Raw genomic sequence first — 13,959 nt, 5'->3', positions numbered from 1 at the left:
AGTTGAAAATAAAACTAAAATAAATGTCTTTTTAAAGAAGGGAAACTTCAGGTTGGACTATCAACAATGTTAGGAAAAAAATAGATTGCTATTTACCATAAATATGACACATTGAATTGCAGACAGGCACAACGGAAAGACAGCTATGTATTATAGCTTTTGGCTAAAGCCTTCTTCAGCAAAGAAAACAAACACACACACACACACACACACACACACACACACATATCCATGCAAGCACGCACACCTCATGCACACATGACCACTACCATCGGTAGCTCTGACTGAAATGCGACTGTCAGTTGAATAGCAATCTGGAGTGGGGTGGAGAAGGGAAAGGAATAGCAGAGTATGTTTCGGAGGGGGAGGGGGAGGAGAGAAGAATGCTGTCTGGCGGGGTGAGTAGGGACTAGATGGGGACCTGACTAGGCTGCTGGTGCAGTGTTTGGAGGTGAGGTGTGGGAGGAGGGGGGGAATTGTGAATAGAAAAGGTGAGGAGCAGGGAAATGGGGTGGACAGGTGGGTGCATTGGTAGGGGCAGCACACAATGAGTATAAGGGGACATAAGAAGGAGGTGGTTATGGGACAGATGGGGCAAGTAGGTTACCATTGGTTGAGGCCAGGATAATTTCGGAAGTGGAAAATGTGCTGTAAGGATAACACAGATCTGCACAATTCAGTAAAGCTGGTGGTGGAGGGGAGAATCCAGATAGCCCGGTTGTGAAGCAGCCATTGAAATAGAGCATGTTACATTCAGCTGCATGTTATGCCACAGGGTGGTCTGCTTTGTTCCTGGTCACAGTTTGGCTGTGACGACTCATCCTGGCGGATAGCTGCTTTGTATTCATACCAGAGTAAAATGTTGTGAAGTGGTTGCATCTGAGCTGGTATACAACATGGCTGTTTTCATAGGTAGCTCGGCATTTGATGGGGTAAAACAAATCACCAAAAGGATTGAAATAGGAAGTACAGGATGGATTGATGGATCCATCCACACCTCTGTCCACATACCCACTTACCACCAGCGTTACCTGCATTTCAACACCTGCCATCCGTTCCACACCAAAAAATTCTTCCCATGCAGCCTGGCCATCTGGGGATGACACATCTGCAGTGACAATAACTTCTTTCACAGTAGTCTTACCGAAGCATTCACAGACAGGCACTATCCCCTGAACCTAGTCCACAAACAGGTTTTCTGTGCCTTTTCCCCAGACACTCCTCAATGTCCCACTAACCCCACATGAGCCAACTACAAAAGAATGCCCCCTTCATGACCCAATGAAACCCGGATTGGAACAAGTGAACCACACGCTTTGAAAGGGCTTTGATTATTGTCATTCTCTGAAATTAAGGACATCCTACCCTAGATTATTCGTACCCCTCCTAAAATGGTGTTCCATTGCCCACACTATTACAGTCCTGTCACAAGCTTACCTTACCCCATCAATGACCAGGTCAACTGTGAAAGCAGCCATGTTGTATATCAGCTCTGCTGCAACTGTTTCACAGCTTTTTATATTGGTATGATACCAACCAGTTGTCCACCAGGATGAACGATCACTGCAGAACTGTGCCCAAGAACAAAGTAGACCACCCTGTGGCACAACAAGCAGCTTAACACAGTACACTTTATTTCAATGTCTGCTTCACTGCCCAGGCCATTTGGATCCTCCTCTCCACCACCAGTTTTTCTGAACTTCACAGGTAGGAGTTGCCCTTACAACACAACTCCATTCCTGAAATTACCCCAGCCTTAACATTCGGTCACCTACCGTCCCCACACCCTCCACCCAACAGTTTCCACCCCCTCTGTACATCACCTCTTCACTTTTCATATCCCCTCAGCCTCATTGTGTGCCACCCCTCTGCCAATGAACACACATGTCGTTCCCTGCTTCTCTTCTTTTCCATGCCCCCCCCCCCCAATTCCCAATTCCCCATCTCCTGATATTGGACAGTCTTGTCAGGTTGCCTTCTAGTCCCTGCACATACAATCAGCCAGTCCTCCCTTCTCTCTGCCACCCATACCCTGCTATCCCTCCCAGTACCCTGCCCCACGGCAGACTGCTATCCACATGACAGTCACATTCTGGTCAGAGCTGCTGGAGTTTGCAGTCGTGTGCAAGAGGTGCGTTTACTTGTGTGAATGTGCTATAATATCTAACAGTCTTTCCATTGTACCTGTCTGCAACTCAGTGTGTCATCTTTATGGTGAGTAGCAATTTATCCTTTTCCTAATATTGTTCATATTTATAAAGAAATTTAGAAGTTCAGCAGTATCACCAGCAGCTTCCAATAGTGAGACAGGAACAGAAATGTTTAGAACAGGAACCTAATATTGTTTCTGCATCCATATGTAGTCATAACCAGGGATAATAAGTAACACAGTCTGAAAATTTTGTGATAACAGCTGTAACAAAATTTTTCTGTCTATAGTAGACATGTCGTCTTGCATACCTAAAGACACAATTTATGCTATCGAGAAAAATTGGTATGTACTTCATTTCAGGGAATTTCAGAAATTTCATAAAACCTCGGGGAATTCTGTGTTTTTTAACCTAGCATTGTAATTTAATTTTATTGAGCTTGATTAACCACAGATTTTAAAATAACTAAATCTAATGTAACCTCGAAAACAATAAGCTTTTGACAATATAATGCAATTGAATAGATAAAAAAAATCTACTCACCAAGTAGTGACAGAACACACACATAAAAGAATGTTATAATCAGGCAAGTTTTAAGAACCAGTGGCTCCTTCTTTAGGTTGAAGGGGAAGAAAGAAGGCAGGATGAGGAGGAGTGACTGATGTTGGGGACTGCACAGGAAGAGATCTGAGAACCTGAGAGCTTAAAGGTGGAAGACAGGTTAATGTGCAAGACAGACACTACTGCTAAAACATAGTTTACGAGTCAATAAGAATAAAAAACTAAGTGCATTGTATGTAACAGAGGTGGGAGCTGGATGGCAAAAAATAGGTAAGAAAATGAAAGCTGTAGAAAACCAAAATGGAAGGAAATTAAAGTAAATTAAGGCCAGGTGGTTGACAAGAACCAAGGGCATGTTGCAGTGCTAGTTCCCATCTGTGGAGTCCTGAGAAACTGGTGTCAGGGGGAAGAATCCAGACGGCACATGTGCTGAAACAGGCACTGAGGCCATGATTCTCATGTTGTACAGCATGCTCTGCAACAGGATATTGTGTGTTGCCAGTATACACCCTCTGTCTATGCCCATTCATCCTAACTGAAACCTGGTGGTAGTCTTGCCAATATAAAAGGCCAAGCAGTGTTTACATAACAGCTGGTATAGGACCTGTCATTTCTCAAATTGATTTCCTTTTGATAGTATATGTTTTGCCAGTTACAAGTCTTGTGTGGGTGGTGGTAGGAGGGTACATAGGGCAAGTCTTGCAGTGTAGAAGGGGCACAGGGACTGACATGGATATTGCGGAGATTTGGGAGGGTGACGAAAAGCTATTCTAGATGTGGTGGGCAAAATCTCAGACAGAATGGGTCTCATTTCAGGGCATGATTTAAGTTGTTTTCCAAAAAAAGGCATCAGCAGTACCAGGATTGTATGTGATGGCCTGCGAAATGTGCTTTTGAACTAGGCTGTAGCTGAGGTGAGAATGGTAGTGTATTGCTGTAAAGAGCCTGCATCCAAACAAATAAGTTTGCTTTGAATGCCAAGGTTGTATGGGAGGCAACATTTGACATGGGAAGGACAGCAACTGTCAAAATGTAACAACTGTTGTTTGTTAGTAGGTTTAGTGTGGACAGAAGTGTGTAGATGGCCTCTAGTGAGGACAAGATCAGCATTAGGGAAAGTGACACAGGATTCGGAAAAGAAACATGCGAAATTTAATTGGGAGAAGGTATTCAGAGATTTCAGGAATTTTAACAGGTCAGTCTCACCATGAGTCCATTGGTAAGGATGTCATAAATGTATTTAAACCAAACCAGGGGGTGAAGACTTATGGATCCCTATAAAGCCCCCTCTCCAGCTTCCTAAATAGCCACACCACATTAGCCACCATTCCTCTCCTACAAACCCAGCTTGGCCAAACTCCTTAATGTCAACATCCTTCACCACTGCCTTCTAGACCAACAACTCACAATTACAAGAACCAGTCACAACAGTAGGGAGTGTCCTCAATCTCTCGTCTGAAGCATTCTTCCCTCCTGAATTATCTGTATTTTCCAAGTGTCTCACACATTTAGTATTATTAGAGGACATCGAAAAAGTTCAAAAAACACAGCTTGTTTTGTATTATTGCGAAATAGGGGGGGGGGGGGGGGAGGAGAGTGCCATAGATATGGCATGAAAATTGGAGTGGCAGTCATTAAAACAAAGGTGTTTTTCATTGGGGCAAGCTCACCTCTTGAAATTTCAGTCACCAACTTTCTCTTCCAAAGGCGAAAATATATTTTTGGTGCCCACCTACATCAAGAGAAGTAATCATCCTAGTAAAATAAGAGAAATCAGAGCTTGCATGGAAAAATTGAAGTGTTCCTTTTTCCTGTGCTTTTCAAGGGAGGAACTGTAGAGAAATAGCTTGAAGTTGTTTTGATTAATCCTGTACCAGGCACTTCGTTTCGAATTGCAGAGGAATCGTGTAGATGTCCATGTCAGTGTGTTCTTACTGTATTTATTTTTTGCCATTCCTTGGTTGCTTTTTTGCTTATTTCTCTTTTTGTTAACAATGTTTTTACACTGAGGTGACAAAAGTCATGGGATATCTCCTAATATAGTGTTGTACCCCCTTTTGCTCAATGTAGTGTAGGAACTCAATGTGGCATGGAACTCAACAAGTCATTGGTAGTTCCCATGCTGCCTCATAGCTGTTCATACTTGCAGACATATTGGCAGTGCAGGAGTTTGTGCATGAACTGACCTGTCAACTATGTCTGTTCATATTGGGATTCAGTTATAAAAGAAGTGGCCAAAATTAGATTACATTACAATGTTTTAGCTGATAGCCAGGAAATGCACTCAGTAGAGCATGTAAGTGGGCCATGGGCTCAGAGCAAAAACAGACAAGTGTCTCATAGCAGTGATAATTTCAAATGTTGTACCAGCCTTATATGAATAGAACACTATACCAACTCTGGCAGTCAATAATTTTAGTAATAATGATAAAGCAGGGGCAGTTTTTGAAAGCTCTAGAATTTAAGTTAAAAACTCAGGAAGTTTCATTCAAAGAACAGTTCCAAACTGCACTATGCTCGGAAACAAAAATCCTTTTTTTTCCCTGCATATAACCCTGTTGCTTCTGCCATGATTGCCTGTCCTATTACTTACACAAAAACAATGCTCGATTTAACAATATTGAAAATTACTCGATGGTGCTATACATAAATAAGATGGAGCTATACATAAATAATGCAAATGCAACCACTCGTCCATTACGTACTGTGTGTGGAGCATAGACATGCATGACAGGAAATGCTGTGCCCTCTAGCTTTCAAACTCTTGCTCTATATGCAGTAAGAGTGCACAGACAACCAATCGCACACTCCCATAGCCACGACAGGAGTGATTGTTGAATTCCCCACGGAGCTCACGGCCCTTTAGTAAGTTCATGCATGGTGCCCTCAGGGCCCGGAGGTATTGCAGCTCGTTCTTCCTTCCTGAGCTGCATTACCTTCCCCATGCCACTCCCTCCCCATCCTCGCCCCTTCCCTGCTGTCCCCTCCTTCCCCACTCTGTGTTATTACCTATGTCAACATGGCTATCCACCTGGTTTCTTCTATTCCTCACAGTTTTGTTCTCCTTGCCTTTTCTCTTTCATCCTTCTGTTTGGCGTTTTTCGTTTCCATTTCGGGTTTGACCTCCAGTTATAAATTTTCTGTCTGTAGTGTGAGCCATTTGAGGAAGAACTCCCTCCCTAGTGTCTACACTGTGCTTTGTCAGAATTAAATTGGCCCTTTGAGGACTTCCGGTGATGCGTGGACGTTGTGCATATGGGTATTGCTGTCCGGGTCGACTGGGGTCACGGTTTGCAATATCTATCTCCCTCCTGACGTGGCACCTACATATGCTGTCCTAACTGCACTACTTCAGCAACTCCCTCATCCCTCTTTCTCCTCAGGATTTTAATGCCCATCACCATTTTTGGGACCTTGCTTTTTTATCTAGTCAGGGGCTCCTTATTGACCAATTTCTCATGGACCACAACCTGTACCTTCTTAATGATGGTTACCCTATCCATTTTAGTGCCACATATCACACTCTCTCTGCTATTGATCTTTCCTCTATTCCCCTCCCGTTCCTCCTTCCTTACACTGGTCGCTACATGGTGACCTTTGTGATAGTGATCCCTTCCTGTCGATGCTCTTGTTCTCTTCCTGCCTCCCAGTGTCAAGGTTACCCCATTGAGCTTTCCATCATGCTGATTGGCCTCTATATACCTCCCAGGTCGGTTTTTCACCCATGAAATCATCTGTGAGCTATCTGATAAGGTAATTGGTGCTGCCGGCATTGCCTTTCTCTGCTTGATAGGCTCCATCCGCCGTCAGCAAGTCCTATGGTGGAGCAGAGCCATCGCCAATGTTATCCATGATCATTGTTGTGTCTTGCAACATCTTAGTGGGCACCCATCCTCTGCTGGTCATATTGCCTTTAAATTTCCTTTTTGCCAAAGCACAACAAAACAGCAAACGGATGTGTTGGAAACACTTTGTCTTCTCTCTAGGTTTTTCTGGCTCCTCCATCATGGATGTGGACTTTTTTCTGTGCCCTCCAAGGTTGCCAGTGGCAGTCTTCCATTCCGGGCCTCATCCTTCCAGGTGGCCTTTGTAAAGATCCATCAATTCTCATGCAACACATCGTGTCCTATTGGCGATGGCTTCGGTGTCCGCCTCCTATCGAGGAGCCTTCCTCCTGTGGAAGCTGCAAGCTGAAACTTCCCACTTATATTTAATCCCTTGTCAGGTGCAATCCTACTGTGAACTTTTTACTATTTAGGAGCTTCTTCTGGCCCTCTTCTTTTCCCACAATTCAGCTCTTCATCCTGATTCCATCCATAACAAGTGCTTCAACACCTCAGTCCTCCACAACAATATCTCCTCCAGGTGTTTAACCTTCCCCTCTCAGTGGAGAGACGATATTGTGGTTCCTGTCCTTAAGCAAGCATGGCATGGATCCATCGTCTCTTGATAGTTTTTGGCCAGCCAGCCTGACCAATGTCTGCTACAAGTTACTAAAATGGATGGTGGCTTGTCAGCTCAATTAGGAATCTCAGTACCTTTCATTGCCTTATCAGTATGGCTTTTGGGAGGGACAGGTTTCTGATCATCTGCTCTGATTGAAAACCACAGTTTGATAGGCCTTTTCTCAGTGCCACTATCTTGTCACAGTCTTCTTCGATATTCATAAGGTTATGGCAGCTTGGAACATCACGTCCTCTTTATGCTGCATGAGTGGGGTGTTCAGGGTCCCCTCCCAATTTTTATTTTCCCATTCCTGTTCACCATTCGTTCAGGGTTTTCTGGGGTCTTCTTTTTGACAGCTTACTTGGTTGCCCATATCCTTCGTCTGAAGATGACTTTTTCCGTAAACACCATGTTCCTTGCTTCCTTGCCTACACCTTGTTGTAAGTCTTCTCTGCCGCTATGGGTATTAGTTCTGTCTGGATAATGGTTGTCAAGTTCCTGGATCAGCTGCCCCTTCTGCTCTGCTCTTGGACCCGGGTCGTCCATTTAGCCACCAGGTCTTTTCGTGTCAATAGTCTTTTGGTTGACACTGAGGTCTGTCCCCTTTCTATTCGCCAGTCCAAGCTCCTAATTTCCTGTGCCATCACTATCAGCTCTTCCCCTGCTCACCCCTACTATTCTATTTTTTTCATGGCTTTGGGCCAATGCCCATCCTTGGATTGGTTTACCTGTTGGGCTCCGCCTCACTTGTCTCTCCATGACTTTCCGTCTACCCTCCTTGTCTTTCTCCCCACATTCTCTTTCAATCTCTACCATCCCCCACCCCCACCCCCCTACCCAGTTAGTTCCTCAGACCCGGATTCTGGTGGATGTCTTCCGGAGTCCAAAGCCTCCATTGCTGCAACGGTGTTCCATTATTTGTTCTGAATGCTGTTACGAGCGTTTCAGAATGCCTGTGTTTCTTATACCGGTGGCTCTAAACCTCCACTGATGTGGGATATGCCTTCATGTCTTCAGTTGGCGTGGAACACCATCTCTTGCCTGCCACATGTGGGGCTTTTATTGCAGAATTGACAACAATCTATCAGGGCCTCTGCTTCATTAAACAATCCTTACCCACCCGAGTCTGTTATGTGTGGGCTCAATGATTGGCGTTCAGGCTATCCCTTGTTTTTCCCACCACCCCTTGGTCTCTGTCATTAATGACCTTCTTACTGATCTTGGCGATTCTGCTTGTTTGGTTGACTTCCTTTGGCTTCGTGGCCACGTAGGTGTCCCTGGTAATGAACTTGCTGATCGTCTGGCTGGGGGGGGGGTCAACCATGCACCCCCCACGTTCTCCGAGACCCGCCATGTGGCATTCTTCCCCCTGCCTCTCTTGGCAGAAATCTTCCATCCTCTTCCGTCTTCGTATTGGCCATACTAGGTTACCCATGGTTTTTTATTCTGCATCAGCTCCCCCCCCCCCCCCCCACCCCACCCCCACCCGTTGGTAGTTTCGGGGTTCCTCTCATGCTGATCCATATTTGCTGTACTGCCCCTGCCTTGTGGCCCTTCGCACTTTATATGCCCTCCTACCTTCCTTGTCTCAGGTGTTAGCAGACACCCCTTGCACGGTTACATCTGTCCACAGTTTTCTTCGGGTTATTTGTCATCTCGGGTACAAATTAGAATGGACATTGGTTATGGAAGCCTTGACCTTGCCTCCATGCCAGCCAGATTCCACCTTTTTTCTACACTTTGTTTGGTCTGTTGTACTGTTTTCTTCCCCCTTTTCTTGTGTCTTATTGCCTGGTGTTCTCCCTGTTGTATCGTGATGGGGTGTGGTCTGTGGTGGATGTGGATGTGGGGACGAGTCAGGGTCAGTGATAGTGCTGGTGCCCCATTGCGTGTAACATTTGTGGGCACCTCCTGCTCTCCCATTTTCACCCAACTGTGTCCTGTTCTTTCCTGTTCCTTCTGCTCTATTGTCCTTTTTCCCCCTTCTTGTTTGCATGTTATCCCTTGATTTCTGTCAGCTTAGATCATGGGATTGGTGGCCTCACTGTTTTCTCCCTCCCACCCTTCCCCCCCCCCCCCCCCCCCCCCCAGATCAACCAGTTGATTATTGAAAGCAGTATTCAATAATTGATAATGAATAATCAATCTCACTCTAACTGCGGAAGTGTACATTTGGTGTGTGTGTGTGTGTGTGTGTGTGTGTGTGTGTGTGTTTTTTTTACTTGTTTCAGTTATTCACACGTCACTCTGCTATAAGTGAGTGGTTGCCTTTTCCTCATTGTATGTACAATCCTAAATTTAGTAGGAGTTGAATAGATGTACTAATTAGTACAGGATGACCACTTCTGACCTCAGTGCCAGATTGCATTCATCATCGTCATGTGGGCTTGGAACCTGATGATGTGATTGTACAGGTAAAACCACATGTTGCCCATGCTGTCCTGACAGACCTTCATGCAAAGGGTGTGTTCAGTTGTGTTGCCCTGGCCAGCGCCTTCTCCCATTCTCTCACCTGTCGGAAACATGTGGGGTTCCGTGTTGCCGAGAGACAGGCATGCCACCACTCACCTGTCATCAAGAGCAATGAACTCTACACCAGAGGTGAAGCAGCATGGAATGACATAAGCTTATGTCATTCAGATTCAGTTTGTCCCAATGCATAACCAGTTTAGAGCCATTGATGTGGCCAGGGATGTCAGCTCTGAGTATTAAATTTTCTACTTTGTGTACCTCCAAATAAAACTATGAGTTTTTCATGGATTTTGCCTTCTCTGCTGCACACACACAAAATAAGTAAAATTTCATTATTTTCTGTCTTTCTTGGCATCACAATTTTTATGTATATAATTTTCTATAAAAGCAATATTATTGCACTTTGTTTTTCAGATACAGCATGGTGATTGAAACGAACATCAAACTACTGCTTGCAGATGAAAGGAAAATGCCAACTGGAGCTTTAAATTATTTTGACATCTTTTATCAAGAGGTAACGTGTGCAAATAGGAAACACTCCTGCTAATTTTGTGCAGAATGATATACTCAGTATATTTTCCATTAAGCATTCTATTGTTAAGATTACAACCATTCAACAGTCCAGCAGCAAAAAAGAAAATCATGTGCAATGATATGAATTTGGTCTGATGACCACAAAGAGGTTGCATTGAGTGGCTCGCAAGCACATTTAAAAATGGGATAAGCTGTTGGTCAAAGTCCTCCTTTAGATTTAGAAAAACACACACACACACACACACAACACACACACACACACACACGCACGCATGCACACGCAGTCACTGACTGGATTTGAAGCCTGACTGAAGTTAGTTGGTTGGTAGCAGTCTCGGCTTGAGTTGGTAATGGGCATACAGAAGAGGCAGGGAGGGGAGAGATAGCAGGCTAGGGATTGGGGAATATGCTACAATGCTTCCTATGGGAGTGTGCAGGGCTGTGATGGGGACAGGATAGAGGGCTGCCTGATGCAGCATTGTGGGCCTGTGATAGGGGGGGGGGGGGGGGGGGGGGAAGCAAGTAAGTGGAAAGAACTATGCAGTTTTGCGGGGAGGACACAAGGTGCGTGTGAAACTGGAGTGAGACCAGGCAAGGGGATATAGGCAGGTGTAGGACAGGGACTACTGAAGTTTCAAGTAAGGTATGTTTGCAGGGAATCACACAAGGGCAATTGAGAAAAGCTGGAAGCTGGCATTGGTGTGAAGAATCCAGATGGCGTAGGCTGTAAAGTAGTCATTGGTGTAAAGCACACCATACTATACAGCTTGCTTGGTGACTGGACTGTCCAGCTGTCGCGTGGCCACAGTTTGGTGGAGGCCATTGATGTGGACAGATGGCTTGTTAGTGGTCATGTCCTCATTGAATGCCGAACAGTGGTTGCAGTTAAATTGGTAGACCAGTTGGCTGCCTTAATGTGTGGCCTTGCCTTTGATGGGATAAGAAATGCCAGTGATAGGCCTGGAGTAGGATGTACGGAACTGGTGTTGCCTCTAGGCCTTTTACTGGCATATGAGCCATGAAGGTAAGAGTTTAGGAGTGGGAATGGAACAAGGAAAAAAATGATATTGTGGTCAGGGATATACGAGTGTGGGAGGGGACAATGTTTATTTTTCAGGGCACTGTGAAGAACAGATTTAAGTGTTTCCAGTTGTGGGTACTACTGAACCACGAGGGTGGTACTCCTTGTGGGGCATGAGCAGGTATATAAAAAGTGGTAGAAGATTGGGAAGATCTATTTCTTGACAACATGGGGATGTTTATTGTGGTTTGTAAAGTCCTCAGCAAGACCCTTAGTATATTTGAGCAGCGACTGGTTGTTACTGCAGATGCAAACAGCTAGGCTATGTGGATGGGGACATCTTGGCATGGAATGGGTGGCAGCTGTTAAAAAGGAGGTATTGTTGGTGTTTAGTAGATTTGATATGGATGGATGTGCTTATGAAGCCGTCCATGAGATGGAAGATTCACCAATGAAGGTGGCTTGTTAGGCTGAGGAGGACCAGGTGAAGCAAAAGGGGGGAAAAGGTGTTGAGGTTCTGGAGGAATGTGGTTAGGGTGTTCTTACACTTGGTCCAGATCATGAAGATCTCGTCACTGAATCAAAACTGAGGGTTTTGGGATTCTGGGTGGCTAGGAAGAAATGTCTAGATAGTCCACTAATTGTTTTGTATAGAATGATACCATGTGGGTGCCCATACTGTACTGTGGATTTGTTTGTTTGCTGGTACTGTCAAAGGAGAACTAAATCTGGGTGAGAACGCATTCAGTCGTGGTGACCAGGAGGGATTTAGAAGTTTTGAAGTTATTTGGGCACTGGGAAAAGTTGAGTTCAGGGCAGCAAGGCCTTGAGCATTGGGGGGATGTTAGTGCAGAGGAAGTTGGCATTGACAGCGATGAGCAGGTTGCCAGGTGATAAAGGGACAGAATCTGTGGAGAGTTGGTAGAGGTAATAGTTAGTTATACGGGAGATTAGTTATTTAATATCATTTATAATTAAAATATAGTAAAGAGAATGGTCATCAGAACAATTAATCATTTCCATGAGAACATTGGTGAAGAATTCTTGTATCGTGTTCCTGTCAGTATTCCTATAGTCTTCCCCAGTTTAGATATGTAAGAGCTTGTAATTGTTACATTTACTCATTTTCATTGTTTTGCCTGTGTTTTGTTTACATCCTTTCAGTTAGAAGGGCCGTAAATCTGAACATTAGAATTTGTCCTCTGCACCTCTCCTCCTGTTTAGAAATTTCTCTCATTTGAAACTGTGAACTCCAAGACATGACAGTGTACAGTGACAATGGTTGGGGTAAAGCAGTATGTGCTCACAGAACATTGGGTAATCTACAAGTGCCCCAGGATTGTGCCATACAACAGACATCTCAGGAACCTCGTCCCGTCTCTTATCTTGGCTGGATGCTGGTTTGTCAATTCCTGGGTTTCCAAGGTGGGGAACTGATGAGCGCTACTAGTCCTCATAGCTATAAGCTTGTGACACGATTTTGAGGTCCTTGTGCAGTGAATGGTGGAATGTTATGTGCCACAAATAAGGTTCTGTGTTAATTCCCAGGAATACAAAGATGGTAGCGATTTTGATTCAAAACCAACCTCAGGGTGTACTTTGCGCTCATGTACTGAAATGTGATCAAGATAAAATCGTTACCAGACAACCTGTGTAGCACCTATTATACCACAGTTTGTGTTGGACATGCTCTCATTTTAAAGGATCTTCCTTAGTTCATAAAGTTTCTTGTGGAATTGAAATATCACTCACTGAGTCTATCAAAAACATTCCCACTGGATCTAGTGGTCCACTAGTTTTTAGTAACACCCAAACAATAAAGAAAGGTTGTGGGGTTAGCCTGCCACAACACAAAAAATATTAAAGTTAAAAATGATAAGTAACTATTTAACTTCCTCCAATAATAATATGGTATTTCTGGAGTTTTTCCTGTGTGTTGATCATCTGGAAGGCTTGTGATTATAATTTGAAGCATAGTATTGTTGAACACTCCACACATGGTGCTTTTGGAAACATGTTCCTATTTTTCTGTGACTCTTTCATCACATTATTTTATTATACCAAGTCCATCATATTCTATTCGATCATTTTACACAATCTAATCATGTCTGTCAGCTTAAGTGTTCAAAGTGTAACCATGTTTGCAAAATGTATATCTGTGGGTAAAAGGCCCAGTTCTTTTGTCTTTATTTGTGAATGACTTCTCAGTTTTCAGTTTGGTTTAATGGTTTGCAGCAGACATCGCCCAACTGCAGTTGGTAGTTAGAAAGTTGGAGGAATGGCTACTACTAGTCAGTTGTAAGTTTTCGAAAAATGTGTTTGTTTTTAATCTCCAGAAACTTAAAATGAGAGAGACCTTTTTAAAAGATAGAGATTCAGAGAAATACCTGGACTACATTTTAATCAGAAATGTACATTGCTGCCACCAGTGAAGATGATGAGAACTAATACTTGAGTGTTTAATGTTGTAAAATGTATTGCTCATAGCACTTGGGGAGCAAAGAGAGCTTGTATGTTCAGATCTGCTTGCCTACAAGACCTGAAGATATTTGATGCATTCCACCATGAAGGAATTAGACTGACAACAGGTGTATTGAGAATCAGCCCAGTTTTCGTGCTCTGCACATAAACAAACAAATTGCCTGTTACCTCTTCATAGTATAAGTAGCATGTACTGGAGACACCTGCATGCCATAGCTCTGCTCACCTATCCACGGAATTATCCATGGAATGACTGTTCAGTAGTCATCCATGAGCAATAAGCTATTTGGTATT

General features: G+C 44.0%; 1 protein-coding gene across 1 annotated transcript in view; it reads left to right on the top strand.

The window, feature by feature from the left end:
* The window catches only part of LOC126471758 (nuclear pore complex protein Nup133), a 126,443-nt gene that overhangs the window by 48,983 nt on the left and 63,501 nt on the right, over positions 1-13,959 (top strand). The window contains exon 13 of the mRNA XM_050099886.1: positions 10,044-10,143. Within this exon, the coding sequence (XP_049955843.1) occupies positions 10,044-10,143 (100 nt within the window). The remainder of the gene's footprint in view (positions 1-10,043; positions 10,144-13,959) is intronic.

This window comes from Schistocerca serialis, chromosome 1, assembly GCF_023864345.2.
Source record: "Schistocerca serialis cubense isolate TAMUIC-IGC-003099 chromosome 1, iqSchSeri2.2, whole genome shotgun sequence".
NCBI classification, from domain to species: domain Eukaryota; kingdom Metazoa; phylum Arthropoda; class Insecta; order Orthoptera; family Acrididae; genus Schistocerca; species Schistocerca serialis.
This window is presented reverse-complemented; position numbering and strand designations above follow the sequence as displayed.